At 42.3% G+C, this 13,613-nt stretch overlaps 1 protein-coding gene across 5 annotated transcripts in view; it reads left to right on the top strand.

Annotated features, from left to right (window-relative positions):
- Nucleotides 1-13,604, top strand: part of MAP3K15 (mitogen-activated protein kinase kinase kinase 15) — a 72,079-nt gene extending 58,475 nt beyond the window's left edge. For 3 of the 5 annotated variants that reach the window (XM_044441398.1, XM_044441400.1, XM_044441401.1), the window contains 10 exons: nt 123-306; nt 2,481-2,658; nt 3,730-3,904; nt 5,870-6,055; nt 6,588-6,693; nt 9,042-9,249; nt 11,426-11,538; nt 12,587-12,684; nt 12,769-12,845; nt 12,927-13,604. In XM_044441398.1, the coding sequence (XP_044297333.1) occupies nt 123-306; nt 2,481-2,658; nt 3,730-3,904; nt 5,870-6,055; nt 6,588-6,693; nt 9,042-9,249; nt 11,426-11,538; nt 12,587-12,684; nt 12,769-12,845; nt 12,927-13,008 (1,407 nt within the window). In that variant the 3' untranslated portion in view covers nt 13,009-13,604. Of the gene's footprint in view, nt 1-122; nt 307-2,480; nt 2,659-3,729; nt 3,905-5,869; nt 6,056-6,587; nt 6,694-9,041; nt 9,250-11,425; nt 11,539-11,983; nt 12,731-12,768; nt 12,846-12,926 lie in introns of those variants that run through there. The other 2 variants (XR_006415813.1, XM_044441399.1) reach the window with 2 other exon arrangements.
- The last annotated feature ends 9 nt before the right edge of the window (nt 13,605-13,613 follow it).

Below are 13,613 nucleotides of genomic sequence, written 5' to 3'. Positions count from 1 at the left end.
CAGTGAAGGCTCCATGCAGGCACAGAGCCCAGATATGTGGTGCACAGAGACCACTAAGAACAATATAACTTCAAATTAGTTTTACTTTCTCAAATAATGTAGCCTGGCCTTTTCTTTTGCAGGTTGGAATGTTTAAAATCCACCCTGAAATCCCTGAATCACTATGTGCTGAAGCAAGAGCGTTTATTTTGCTTTGCTTTGAACCTGATCCAAATAAACGGGTCACGGCATCTGATTTACTGAAAGACCAATTCTTGAAGCACGTGAATAAGGGCAAGAAAAACAGAATTGCATTCAAGCCTTCAGGTAAGGCATTATCTGCAAAAGTAGTTATGGCACAACTGTTACATAAAGAGCTGTTAATAGAGATCCTTCTATGTAATTCCAGGCATGCCGAGAAATCAGTAAGCTGCAGTAGGCTGGTCAAAGGGCAAGCAGAGTTGAGAACCTGCCACGGGGTCACAGTGCACATGGGGCCACTGACAGAATTGCTCTCCTTCAACATTGCAATGGGCTTGCTTGCTTGCTGCTCATTCTGGCACAGGCAACAGAGGGCATGAGGAGCAGCAGCAGCAGGTGCCAATGCCTTGCTCTCTGCCTGCCAAGCCAAGCGAGTGGTAGCAGCATGAAAGAGAATGAGAAGCTATGGCAGCTTCTGGGGAGGGTAAGGGAGGGGGCCCATAAAGCAGTGGTGGCAAATCTATGGCACGCATGTCACAGCAGGCATACAGAGCCCTCTCTGTCGGCACACGAGCCAGGGCACCCCAGCATCGCCCCAGCAGCCGAGCATCGGATAACAGCGTACATAGGGGCCATGTGCATCCTGTGTGGTGGTGCCAGGCAATGACGTTATGAGCCATGACTCTTTAGTTGCGACTTGTCCAAGCTTTTGCATGGCCGGTCAGTGCACTGCCAAGTGTGTGTGTGTGTGTGTGTATTTGCTTTGACTGGCTGTGAGGTGTTTTTTCAAAACGAAAACCTCACTTTTCAGGTTTTATTGCAGTGTTGGCACTTTGTGATAAATTAGGGGGTTTTGGGTTGCAGTTTGGGCACTCCGTCTCTAAAAAGTTCACCATCACCGGGTTAGAGTTAGAAAAACGAGGTGTCCTGGTATGATTTTGATGTTTAGAATGGGCAGAAATGTTGAGCTGTGCAGAAAAAGCTACTCAAGGAAGGCATTTTCAAAATCGCTCCTTTCAATGGAACTTTAGCCCTATTTTAGGGTTAGAAATATGAGGTGTCCTGGTATGATTTTGGTGGTTGGAATGTGTTTAGAATGGGCAGAAATGATGAGCTGTGCAGAAAAAGCTGCTCAAGGACGTCGTTTTTAAAATCGCCCCTTTCAATGGAACTTTAGCCCTATGTTATGGTTAGGGTAGGGTAGGGTAGGGTTAGGCCAGTGGTGGCGAACCTCTGGCACATGTGCCACAGCGGGCATGCAGAGCCTTCTCTCTTGGCATGCAAGCCAAGTCATCCCGACATCACCCCAGCAGCCTATTATTGGATAAAAATGCACATAGGGGCCATGCGCATGCTCAGAAAGGAATCGCGGCACCAGGCGATGATGTCACAAGCTGAGACTCATCAGCCGTGACTCGTCCGAGCTTTCACATGGCCAGTCAGTGTGCTGCCGAGGTTATAAATATATATTTGCTTGGACTGGCTGTGGGGTGTTTTTTCTAAACTAAAAACTCAGTTTTCAGATTTATTGCAGTGTTGGCACTTTGTGATAAATAAGGGGGTTTTGGGTTGCAGTTTGGGCACTCAGTCTCTAAAAGGTTCACTGCCATAGAGGATGTCTTGCTCAGAGTCTTCAAAAATCACAGCATTCATAACACTGAAAAGTATTGATCCTGATGCACGTTCGTCCACACAAGACATTCAAGAAATAACTGAGTTGAATAGGGCATCATGTTCTTTCTTTGATAAATGCACATGTACATTTCCCTGAAGAAACCTTAAAGAAGTCTGTTTTAAGTAGGACTAACCCAGCATCTTAAACGCAGTAAATTTTCTTAGGCTGTGTGCCAAAAAGAAGGGCAAATGGATTCTACGACAAGGAAGCTTTGATCAAGTGCTGATATGGCTTCATAAATGGCAGAGCTTTACATAAACCTCTGTGCTGTGTTGGAACAGCTGTAAAACCAAGGTTACAGCAGCTCAGGGCTTGTAGTAATTTTTATCAGCTGGCACTCCTGCATAATTCAGTTGCTGGGGATCAGAGACAAGGTCCTTCTTAGCCTGCTTCCTAGGAATTGTACTAGTGAGGTTTGATCTACTGCAGGTGTTAGATTGAAAATAATTTTGCATTAGTCCACACAAATTATTTTAGTTATGAGTTTAGCAAATTTTGTATATCCAGTAGTTTCATTGCATTGGTTGGCAATTTCAAAGCTCTTTTAATTCTAGTTCAGTTGTTCCATTTGCTTAAAAGCTGAGTGGATTTGTTTATACATGCAGCCTTTTCTCTTTTGCTGTAGATTATAACCGTAGCACATCTCTTCCTCCGCCAGTCCAAGGAGAACAGGCTGGCAGCAGCAGCAGCGAACATGGCTCAGTCTCACCAGACTCTGACTTGCAGCATGACTTGTTCTTTGAAAAGACAAAGCGCTCTGTGTCAGAGGTTCAGGCAAAGAATGCCTTTTCCCCTTTACTAAGGTAAAGACTGACTTGTGCAAAAATTCATCCTGGTTCGCAGGAAAAGGCAGTCACATTTACGTTTGACAGAGGAAAGGTCATTCCCCAAAGTAAAATATATCATGCTATTGGTTACATAAGGATCAATTGTGTTTCTTTAGGTTTCCTCAAGTAGCCAATAAGTCTTGCATAAAAACTAAAAGGCCCGATCAGGGAAAACAGGAAGCATCACATCTTCAGATGAGTGTGTTCCACATTATGATTAATGTGTATAATTACTGTAGATTAGCTGTGGACAGCTTGTATGACTCAAAAGTCCGTAAGAGGTGTTCAATCTGCAAGAGCCAAGGTCAGTCCTGCCCTTCCTCTTGCTTGCCCAAACTTCCTAAGCAGCAACAGAGAACTCTGTGGTGCAGGAGGGTGGCAGGAATCCTGCCATACACAGAACCTTGAGAGAGTGTAAAGCAGACACTCTGGTATGGATGGAAATTCTGGAAAGGAGAAGAGGGTTTGCTAGGCATGGAAAGAAGGATGTAAGAGGCCATGGTAAAGTTAGTGGTTTCACTTGTGGGAGGATGAAGAAGAGAAAGGCAAGCACAGCAGCTGGAAAACCACTGTGGTCAAGGGCAGAAAAGCATGGCTGCTTTTCTTCTCAGCCTTCGTTTCAGTGGCCATAGTGAGTTGGAAGTTTCTTAGGGTTGTTTGTGAGCACATGAGAGCAAGTGATCCTTGCCCACTAGTTTAGATGTTAGGCAACTATGCCTTGGTTAAACTATGGTTTGTTTTAGAGTTTACACATCACATTCAGGGCATATCCAGATTGTTATTTGAAAGTGCTAAGTGGGTGGGAGGTGGCACTTGCTCATACCCACAAGCCCAGCCAGTTCCTGGGTTAAGCAATGCAGGAATTTATCATGATTTACAAACCCAGATCAATATGTCTGCTGCATAAAATTTTGTGTTTGCGGTGGATCATTATATATAATGACAATGTCTCATCCCTTCCCTTGAAGTGATTCAAAAATGCATATCCTTTATGACCATACTTGATTATCCTGAATTTGTAGTGAATGTTGTCACTTTCTGGCCTAGCGTTCCTGATGACAGCACCGTTTCAGATGAGCGGAGTACTTCCCCCTCCCTTGAGGAAAGGGATTCTGGTCTTTTCTTGCTACGGAAGGACAGTGAACGTCGTGCAATTCTTTATAAAATACTCAAGGAGGAACAGAACCAAGTTGCTTCCAATTTACAGGAATGTGTAGCACAGGTAATACTCCTTTGAGCTTATTTGATCATTAGGAAAGAACTTATTCTTTGAATGATAGCTCTGAATCAAAAAAGTGCAATACAAGACATTTAGAAGACACGAAAGCGCTGTGGGAAAAACACATAAGCACTAATGCGAACCATGAATCCTTGCCCAGATTTTGGGGGAAACATTCCCTCCTTCTCCTCCTCCCCTCCTATATTTTGTCACAGGGTAAAATGGAAAGATTATTTTAAGCCATGCTGAGTCTTTCCTAGTTTTTTAGGATGACTTCCTTTTACCATTTCTGGGCTTTGATTAGCTCAAGATCTGCTCCCTCTCTTGCTAGCTAATTTAATGCATGGTTCAAGGTACTTGTGACATGCCTGATGGAAAGCTGCCCTCTGCTGCTTTTATCATGAACTGACCAAGTTGCAACCATGTTTTCCCGAGTGCCAAGTCGCAACCATGTTTTCCCGAAAAGAAATCCCCATTCTGCCTTAACCATGGTTAATGCTATTTGATTTAATATTAAATGGCAATACCCATAACCACATGGTTACTGTTGATTGTGGTTAAAACGAGTAGCACGTGCTCATTCATGAGGGCGCAGATGTCTGCATTTCTATGGCTCTCTCTCAGGTGTAGTAAAGTGTCACACCTGCTGAAGAGAATCACTAGTACATCAATTTTCATAGAATTCGGATCACTTTAATTATTACTAGAAAGTCATACAAAGTGAGGAAGTGGATAGTTTGAAGTTGCCCAACTGAAGCTTATCAAACTTCAGACAAAGAGAACAATTTTCCCTGGATTAAAATTAGGTGTACATTATGCTCAGAAAGACAGCATCTCAGCTCCTAAAGCAAAAGATAGCATGTTCCATCCAACTACCAGGAAAGCATAGCTAATGCCATTTTGCGGCATCTTACCATTTCCTTGGATCAGTCAATCTCTAGGTGCGATTGTGCTTTCTGAGCAATGCTGATATTTCTTGAATTCTGCTGCATATCTTGTCAGGTGTAACAGAATCCTGGTGCATCTATATTCCTTGCTTAAACTTACCTTTGCTTTAGCCCCCAGCCTGCATTGACAGAAAAGAGATCAGAGTGTTGCATAGGAATTCTCTGGTCTGGCATGCATAGGGTGATAACTATCCAACATGGCTGATCAACATTTCAGGGTGTCGTGAGCCAAGGTTCCTCCTTCACAGACCTTTTTCTTTGGAAAGCATGCTTTATTGACCCAAAAAGCAGAAATCACCCAGAACAATTCTCTGAGCATGCACAGAGCAGTTTGCTGAACCCAATCAACTATTTGCTTCCAGGAACCCTCCTTATGAGCATGCCTGGGCCTTCGGGAGGGTCCTTCTGAAAGTGAGTGTTTCTCCTGTCCACACACCAACCAGCTGATTGGGCTTCCCACCTCTTATTTGTGAAACTCCCATGTTCATAGTTGCCTTCCACCTGTTATATATCTTGAATATTGCTAGGAACTGCCTGCCTGCCTATCTGCATCTCAGTATCATGGCTACATCTCAGTATCATGGCTTGGCCCATCCTCCCCAGATCCTCTTTGATCTGTTTCACACTCCAATTCTGATTCTGATGAAGCCCAGCCAGCAGTCCTTCAGAATGAACACTCAAAGCAGCTGTTCGCACTCCTAGCACAATGGATACAATATCCCATCTCACAGCATGCTAGGTTTCCCCAGTACTGGCCAAGCATGGGAATCATTTATCTATTGTGGGCCTGTGTTGTTTGCCTACATATGGATTACAAGGAAACAAGCAAAACAAATAAAATGAAAAACAATCCAACACACAGGTCTTATTAAAATGAAACCTCATTCCAATTAAGTTTGATGACTTAATGATGTGATTCAAGATTACTGGTTGTTTGCGAAGATAACTGGCTCTTACATCCATGGAATTCACTGTTTGCTGATGAGAGTTTTTTGATCTTGCATATTCATCTTTTTTTCAGAGTTCTGAAGAACTGCATCTTTCAGTTACTCACATCAAGCAGATAATTGGGATTTTAAGAGATTTCATACGCTCTCCTGAACACAGAGTTATGGCATCAACTATATCAAAGCTGAAAGTTGACCTGGACTTTGACAGCACTTCCATCAATCAGATTCAGCTAGTTTTGTTTGGATTTCAAGATGCAGTACGTTCCATCAAAGTATTTGGGAAATGGGAAGGGATAAATGTCCTGCTCTTGGAAATGACAGTCACATATATTATCCCTAGTTCTCATGGGCCAGGCAGGTTTTATGTACTTCACCATAGCCAATGAGTGCCTTTTAATGACCTGTAGCCATTTAAAGAGGTAACATTGGGATTATATAGTTCTTGGGAAGCAGTGAGAAGAAAGGAATTATTGAATATGTGGTAGCTACTGACCTGTTTGGCAGTCACAACTCCAATTTCCTTATCTGCTGTGGGAAGGTTCTTCGTAAGTGCCCTTTGCTCGTATATGACAATTAAGAAAAGAGCTTTCTCTGTTGTGGGGTCCTGCTTGTGGAACTGTTCTTTTACTTTAGAATGTTGACATTTAGATTGTGTCTCGGAAATTTTATTTTTGAAGTGTTAATGTAACCTCAGCTGCATCTCAGAATGTTAATCCGAGGATTTGTGTTATCCCAGGATAACAAAATTATACTAAAATGATGCTATTTTATTTGAATCTTTCATTATAGGTTAACAAAATACTAAGAAATCATTTAATTAGGCCTCATTGGATGTTTGCTATGGATAATATAATACGACGTGCCGTTCAAGCCGCTGTCACTATTCTCATTCCAGGTAAGTAAAAGTAGAGCAGTCAAGTATGAAGTGTGTGATGTGCAACTACCCATATTGATTGCACTGTGAATTGTAGTAGTATACTAGATGAATTTAAAACACACACACACACACACTGAGAAAGCGCTTAATGTTCATGTGGCCCTTCCTCTCCCTACTCCAGCCTCCCATTTGCACAGGAAATTCTGGTTCATCTCTGTGATTTGGTTTTTTAGTCAGTCCTAAGCAAAGCTGTGTGATAACTAACGTATTTGCCCTGAATAGAAGCATGCAGCCAGAACAGTGACTTATGCAGAAGATGGGCTTCCTGAAGGCAGATAGTTCTTTATTCTGGAAGCTCTAAAAATAAATAATTTAACTCACTCCCCTCTAATTCAGCAAGGTTTAGAACCCCTGCAGCTCTGGGCCAGGGTAAAAAGAGAGAGATGGGATGGTGGCAGCTAGTCTAATTTTAGCACCTGTGTGTGAAATCTTGTTTGTCTCCTGTCATGTTAAACTCATTCCAAAATCCCTCTCCCACCAGCAATTACGATGGAAAGGCAGTATCTGGAATCATGAGAACTGTTCATTCAGAAATTCAGAAACATTCTTTCAGGGTTGATAGTATCTGCCTCCAATAAAGTACTTCTGTCACTCTGGAATTTGATAGACTTGTTGATTGACTGGCTTATTTAGTTTTAAATCATCAAGGCATATGCATCTTTCTTTAGCATGTGCTGTTTACTTCCATATGCAGATAGAACACCAAGTGTATTTTTAAACAAGCTATTCAGTTCTGGCCTCTGTTCATGTGACTATGAAGTGGGCCAAACTATGTTTTCTTCAAGATAGCCACTATCAGATTTTCCAGTAGTTTTATTTTTACTTTAGATGCAGGCTTAGGGCCTCCAAAATCAATCAAGGCAGAAGAGGGACATGGCCATTTTTCTATTTACATCTCCCCCCACACCATTCCAAAAGCTGCTTTTAGCCCTGTAGTAGGTTTTTCCCGCTACTACAGAAATCAGGGTGGGCAGTAGGTACACTTTCAGTAGGCCAAACACTTTGACCAAATTCAGCACCAACTGTGAAGTAAAAATGAAGTATGGAAAATCCAATCATGCATCTCATGAAACTTAGGCCTTCAGTTAATTGCATGCAAACTAGCAGGTAGTTCTTTATTCTGGAAGCTCTAAAAATAAATCATTTGAAGCACTCAGTTAATAAATTGATCCTGGGTTTTGAATTCCATCCAAAAGTTAAGCTGAGATTCTGTTAGTGTGTCATAGTATCTGAAAAAAGGGTTTATTAACTTTCAGAAGTGAACTGTTTCCCTATCCCACTATTTGCAAGTATGGTGCAATAAAACTGTATTACAAAGAATGGAAATAAGTGTGCACACAGTTGGGAATGAAAGTGGGAAATTTTCTGATGGTTTCAATTTAGCTAGCTGCATTTTCAAGTTATCAAATTAATTTTCAGGTTAAGTTTTAAAATGTAAACCTGAGTCAGCAATGAAAGGTAGTATCTGCAAAGGCTAATATAATTCTAAGTTGCAGCAACAAAACTGTATTGGCCAGGTAACAACATGTAATGATGCTGCTCTGTTCCGCTTCAGCAAGACTTCATCTGGAGTTTTCTGTCCTGTCCTGGGACTGCAGTTCAGAAACAATGTTGACAAACTGTATGTATCCAGAAGAGGGCAAAAATAATGGGGACAGGCCAGGAGACCAAGTTCCAGGAGGACAAAAGGTTGAAGGAATTGGGTACATTTAGCCTTGAGAAGAAATGATTAAGAGGCAATAGGAAAGCAAAAGGTGATAGGAAGGGATGTTATGTATGTAGATGAAGCAAATTTAGTTACTTTTGCTTCAGAGGGTAGAACCCAAAACAATGACCAAAAACAAAACAGATTTAGACTCAACATTAGGAAGTTTCCATATGACATAACCTGTTTAACAGTTCCTTAGAAGGCAAGTCTATTGTTGTAAGCCGCCCCGAGGCTTCGGCGAATGGGGCGGCATAAAAATGTTTAAAAAAAAAAGTCTTTCCTTTATTAGAGATTTTTAAGCAGAGCCTGGATGCCTACCTATACTGCAATTGCAAATTTCCTGCATCTCCAAATCCTTCAGCCAGATAAACTTTATGATCTCTTCTATCTCTGCTTCTAATATAGCTTTCACATTTGTCTTTTTTTAAATGATCTCTCTTAGGCAACCGTATTTCCCGACATGGGCCTAGCATGTCCTCAGAAAGCAGCTGCACAGACAGACATGCACACTTATTCAGAAAAAGCATTTGCTAACCAAATGATCTGTTGTACTAAAAGCAAGAAATTTGTAACCTTTATAATTCTCTGCTTTGTGCAGAACTACGGGCTCACTTTGAACCAGCATCAGAGACTGAAGGAGTAGAGAAGGATACAGATGAAGTAGAGGAAGATTACCAGCAAAGTGAGCCAAAAAGACATGAATCAGTTATTACATCTGGAGTATGCTTACTCTCATCCTGTGCATCTCCTGATGCTCAGCAACAGCTTAGTTTGCAGTTGAGCAAGCTAAAGCAGGAAACAAACAGGTAAACAACTCCTCTGGATGTGTATGTGCTCTTTTTTTAAAGTGTGCTTGAACTTCCCATTTATTTTCCTGATCATCTGTGGTGTGCATAAACTGCTTTCAAGCACAAGTATATCCTGAGATTAATCCAAGGGGTTCATGGGATACATGCTGTTATTTAGAAGATGGAGAAGCATGGAAACCATGCACATGTGGCAACCACATGACTGTAAATCCAAGGCACCTGGTGATACCAAGCCATGTGGTAACCATATGGCATTGCATAGCCTTGTGTATGAACATAGCCAGTGTTTACATTCCTATCTTAGTCTTGGCAGCATTTAATCTGTTGCTACAGGAGGATCCAGTAATATGCTAGTCTTCAGCCACAAAATTCTTATCAAAAAATTCCAGGCAAGCCAGAACTAAGTAGAAATGCAGAACTTTTCTGGTAGAGAAACCTAAACTAGAAAGTAGTTTTTAAAAATCATGACTATTGAGTAGCTCTTAATTCCCAGATGAGGGTACAGTTCGAAGTAAGCTAAACAGTATGGATTGTGGCCTCCTATAGGGCTTTCAGATATTTTATTTATTTATTTATTTATTAAAACATTTTTATGCCGCCCCATTCGCCGAAGCTTCGGGGCGGCTTACAACAAAAAATTAAAATAACATTTTAAAATATATACAATAAAATACAAATATATAATATAAAACATACACTATAAAACAAGCCGCCCTGGCCAAATAAAATTCAATAATATTAACATTTAAAATACTGCTTAAATAAAAAGGTCTTCGCCTGGCGCCAAAAAACAAATAACGACGGCGCCAGGCGGACCTCTCTGGGGAGCGCATTCCATAACTTAGGCGCCACCGCTGAGAAAGCCCTCCTCCGAGTAACCACCCTCCTAACTTCTTCCATGGAGGGCTCCCGGAGAAGGGCCTCTCCCGCCGATCTCAAGGGGCGGCTGGGCATATAAGGATGTAAGCGCTCCTTCAGGTAACCAGGACCCAAGCCGTTTAGGGCTTTATAGGTCATTACCAACACCTTGAATTGGGCCCGGACTTCAATGGGAAGCCAGTGAAGCTGACGGAGAACTGGAGTCATGTGAACATAACGTCCAGTCCCCGTCAGCAGCCTGGCAGCTCTATTTTGGACCAATTGAAGTATCCGGACCGTCTTCAAGGGCAGCCCCACGTAGAGCGCGTTACAGAAGTCCAGACGGGAAGTCACCAACGCATGTGTCACTGTCACAAGGCAGTCATTCTCCAGATAGGGGCGCAGCTGATGAATTAGCCGAAGCTGGAGGAAAGCGCTCCTCGCCACTGCTGTTACCTGAGCTTCCAGTGAAAGTTCTGGGTCGAGGAGCACTCCCAAGCTGCGGACCTTGTCCCTAAGAGGGAGTGCAACCCCATTCAGGACAAGGTTCAATTCACCCTCTCCAAAGCCCGATCCGCCAACCAACAGGACCTCCGTCTTGTCTGGATTGAGCTTCAGTTTATTGGCCCTCATCCAGCCCATTACCTCGGCCAGGCACCGGTTCAGCACAGCCACTGCCTCACCTGGATTGGTGGAAAACGAGAGGTAGAGCTGGGTATCATCAGCGTACTGATGGTTCCGCAGCCCACACCTCCTGATGACCTCTCCCAGCGGTTTCATGTATATGTTGAACAGCAAAGGGGACAAAATGGACCCCTGCGGTACTCCATGGCATAGCTGCCATGGCGCAGAGCCATAGTCCCCCAGCACCACCTTCTGGAACCGGCCATTGAGATAGGAGCGGAACCACTGCAAAGCAGTGCCTCCAACCCCCAATCCCGCAAGCCTATCCAGAAGGATACCATGGTTGATGGTATCGAAAGCCGCTGAGAGGTCCAGCAGAACCAACAGGGACGCACTCCCCCTGTCCTTCTCCCTGCACAGGTCATCATACAGGGCGACCAAGGCAGATTCAGGAGAGGACGCTTAGGAGCGATCGTGTCTACGGCCCTGGTCATCTCCCCATTCCAATATGTCAAATTCTTGTACAGCAAATTGGTATGAATAGGTATATCTACTTATGACTGTATAAATAACCAGCACACTCTCAAAACTGATTCCTTGCAAACAAACATGTATTATGGATTTACTATTTGGGGCAGTGGCGGAAGGAAATGTATGCCACACGAAGTCTGACTCTTAATATATTTAATAGGTTACTGGAAAGCCTAGTACAGAGGGAGAGAGAATATCAAACACTTCTACGACAAATGTTGGAGCAAAAAAATCAGGAGCTGCACCTCCTTCAGCTACAGTTGGAAACCAGTGGTATGTACAAGAATGGAAGTTATCGGCTGAGCTACAGGACACAACAATGCCTTGTGAGCTGGATTTGTGAAATACAACCAGCAGACAGACAACTGGGGTCATAATGGGTACTTTGCTCCCTCCCTTCTGTCCTCCCTCCCACTTCCTCCAGGCAACATCCAAGGGGACAGCTTGAGGAGTAATGAAGCTGCTCTCTCTTTTTTAGCCATAGTAAGGAGCTTGTTTCCGCTCACTGCAGCTGTGAGAGAGTTTCTGATCCATCACTCCTGCCCTGAAACACAACAGAAGAAACTTCCAGCCATAGGCAGGACAATATGCAGGAGACAAGATGCTTTAACAGCCTTTTTGCAGTTTGCCGAGGCTAGAAATTGCTTTCTATTGTACTTAAGGGCAGGAGCCCTATTTCTACTACAGGAACACTTTTTTTTCTTTTTTATTCCCATAGTACAAACAGGGCCCCTGCCCTAGCGCAACAAGCAGAATGGGGACCAAAAGCAGAGCTCTCAAGCAGGAGTAAAGAATGCCTGAGCTGCCCCAAGACTGCACCACATCACTTCCCAGCCATCCTTAGCAGGGGAGCTGTCCAGCTACCAGCAAGTAGCAACAAAGCCTGGCCGTCGTGGGCAGCGTACAACTTCTGCCGGGTGGACATTTAGGAGACTGCTATCATTTGTGCTCATTTGGGAACTACTAGTCAAGACTAGTGTGGAATTTTGACTATTTTTGTTGAGAGGCTCCTTGGCTTGCCCAAAGTAGGCTGTGCCATGTGAGTTCATCTGAGACACAACTACCCATCATGGGTGGCAAGACTCCTAGAACAGCTCCTTGGCACTGAATGACTTGTTGGTGAAGCGCCTGCTGTTCACGCAACCCAACAACTAACCTGTGCTAGCAAACAGATAGATGTTGTAATATCCAAATCAGGTCCCTGCAGGTTCATTATATGTGGTAACTGAAAAACACATACGCAGCCAAGATTTTTTTTTAATCAAAATTTAGGGTGAACATGCAATCTTGATAGCCTTTTTAATATACTGAATTGTTGTAGATATTCAACCATCACGATCTGTTCTTGAGCATAGTGTAGATGAAGAACTCATCAAGTGGTTAAAACAACAAAGAGCTGATTCAGATGCGATTGATAGGGTAAGATCAAATTCAAGATTTTCTCATCTCTTTAATCAATTACATTCACTAGCATTAAGCAAACTGAAATGATTTTTCTTCCAGTTTGTAGAAGAAGATTATACACTCAGTGATGTTCTAAACAACATCAGTAAAGATGACTTGAGATTCCTTAGACTCCGGTAAGAATATGATCACACGTTTTTAGAAGTAGCTGCTTTCCTATATGGTTTTGAAACTCTTTTTCTTTATTCCCCATACAGTGGTGGCCTTCTCTGCCGAATTTGGAACGCAGTCTTAAAACACAGAAAACTGAATGCCACACTTCTGGAAACGGAAGGTTAGCACTTCAATTCTGCTAGGTGCTGATGAGTTGAAAAAAATGAGAACACATTCCAACTAAGTCATTAACTTTTGCACACACTGTCTGTATGCTGGTCCTGCACGGTTTGCACAAAAGACAGATAAACAGGCTTTCTTCAGAAGTGTTATATTAAAGAATAGGCGGATCGCAGTGCCTTCATAAATAGAATGTTTTATGAATTTTCTTTTGTAAGTAGTCCATTTTGCTATAATATTTAAACATACTAAATTATACACTGATTTTAATAATGAAATTGTTTTCAGATATGTAAATATTACAGTACCTGAAAAAATGTTTGCTTTATAGATAGATAGATCTAAAATTTAGCTTATGCACTTTAAGCACTCAATGTAAACATGTTACAGTTGTTGACATACTGGCTGCTTTTAGAACTGTTTTGGCGGGTCTCTGCTATATTCAGAGTAATGTGAACATTAGTTTGGTTTTATAAAGAATTACTTAAACCCCAGAAACAAGTAAAATTGTACAAAGATTCCAAGCAAGGAGAAATAATTACATATTTAATGTTGTCATGGCTTTTGGCTAGTACAATAAACTTTGGTATATTTAATGAAAATATATATTT

Source organism: Varanus komodoensis, unplaced genomic scaffold (genome assembly GCF_004798865.1).
Source record: "Varanus komodoensis strain SLA01 unplaced genomic scaffold, ASM479886v1 scaffold4, whole genome shotgun sequence".
Lineage (NCBI taxonomy): Eukaryota > Metazoa > Chordata > Lepidosauria > Squamata > Varanidae > Varanus > Varanus komodoensis.
The sequence above is the reverse complement of the archived record's forward strand: the minus strand, read 5'-3'. Positions and strand labels throughout refer to the sequence as shown.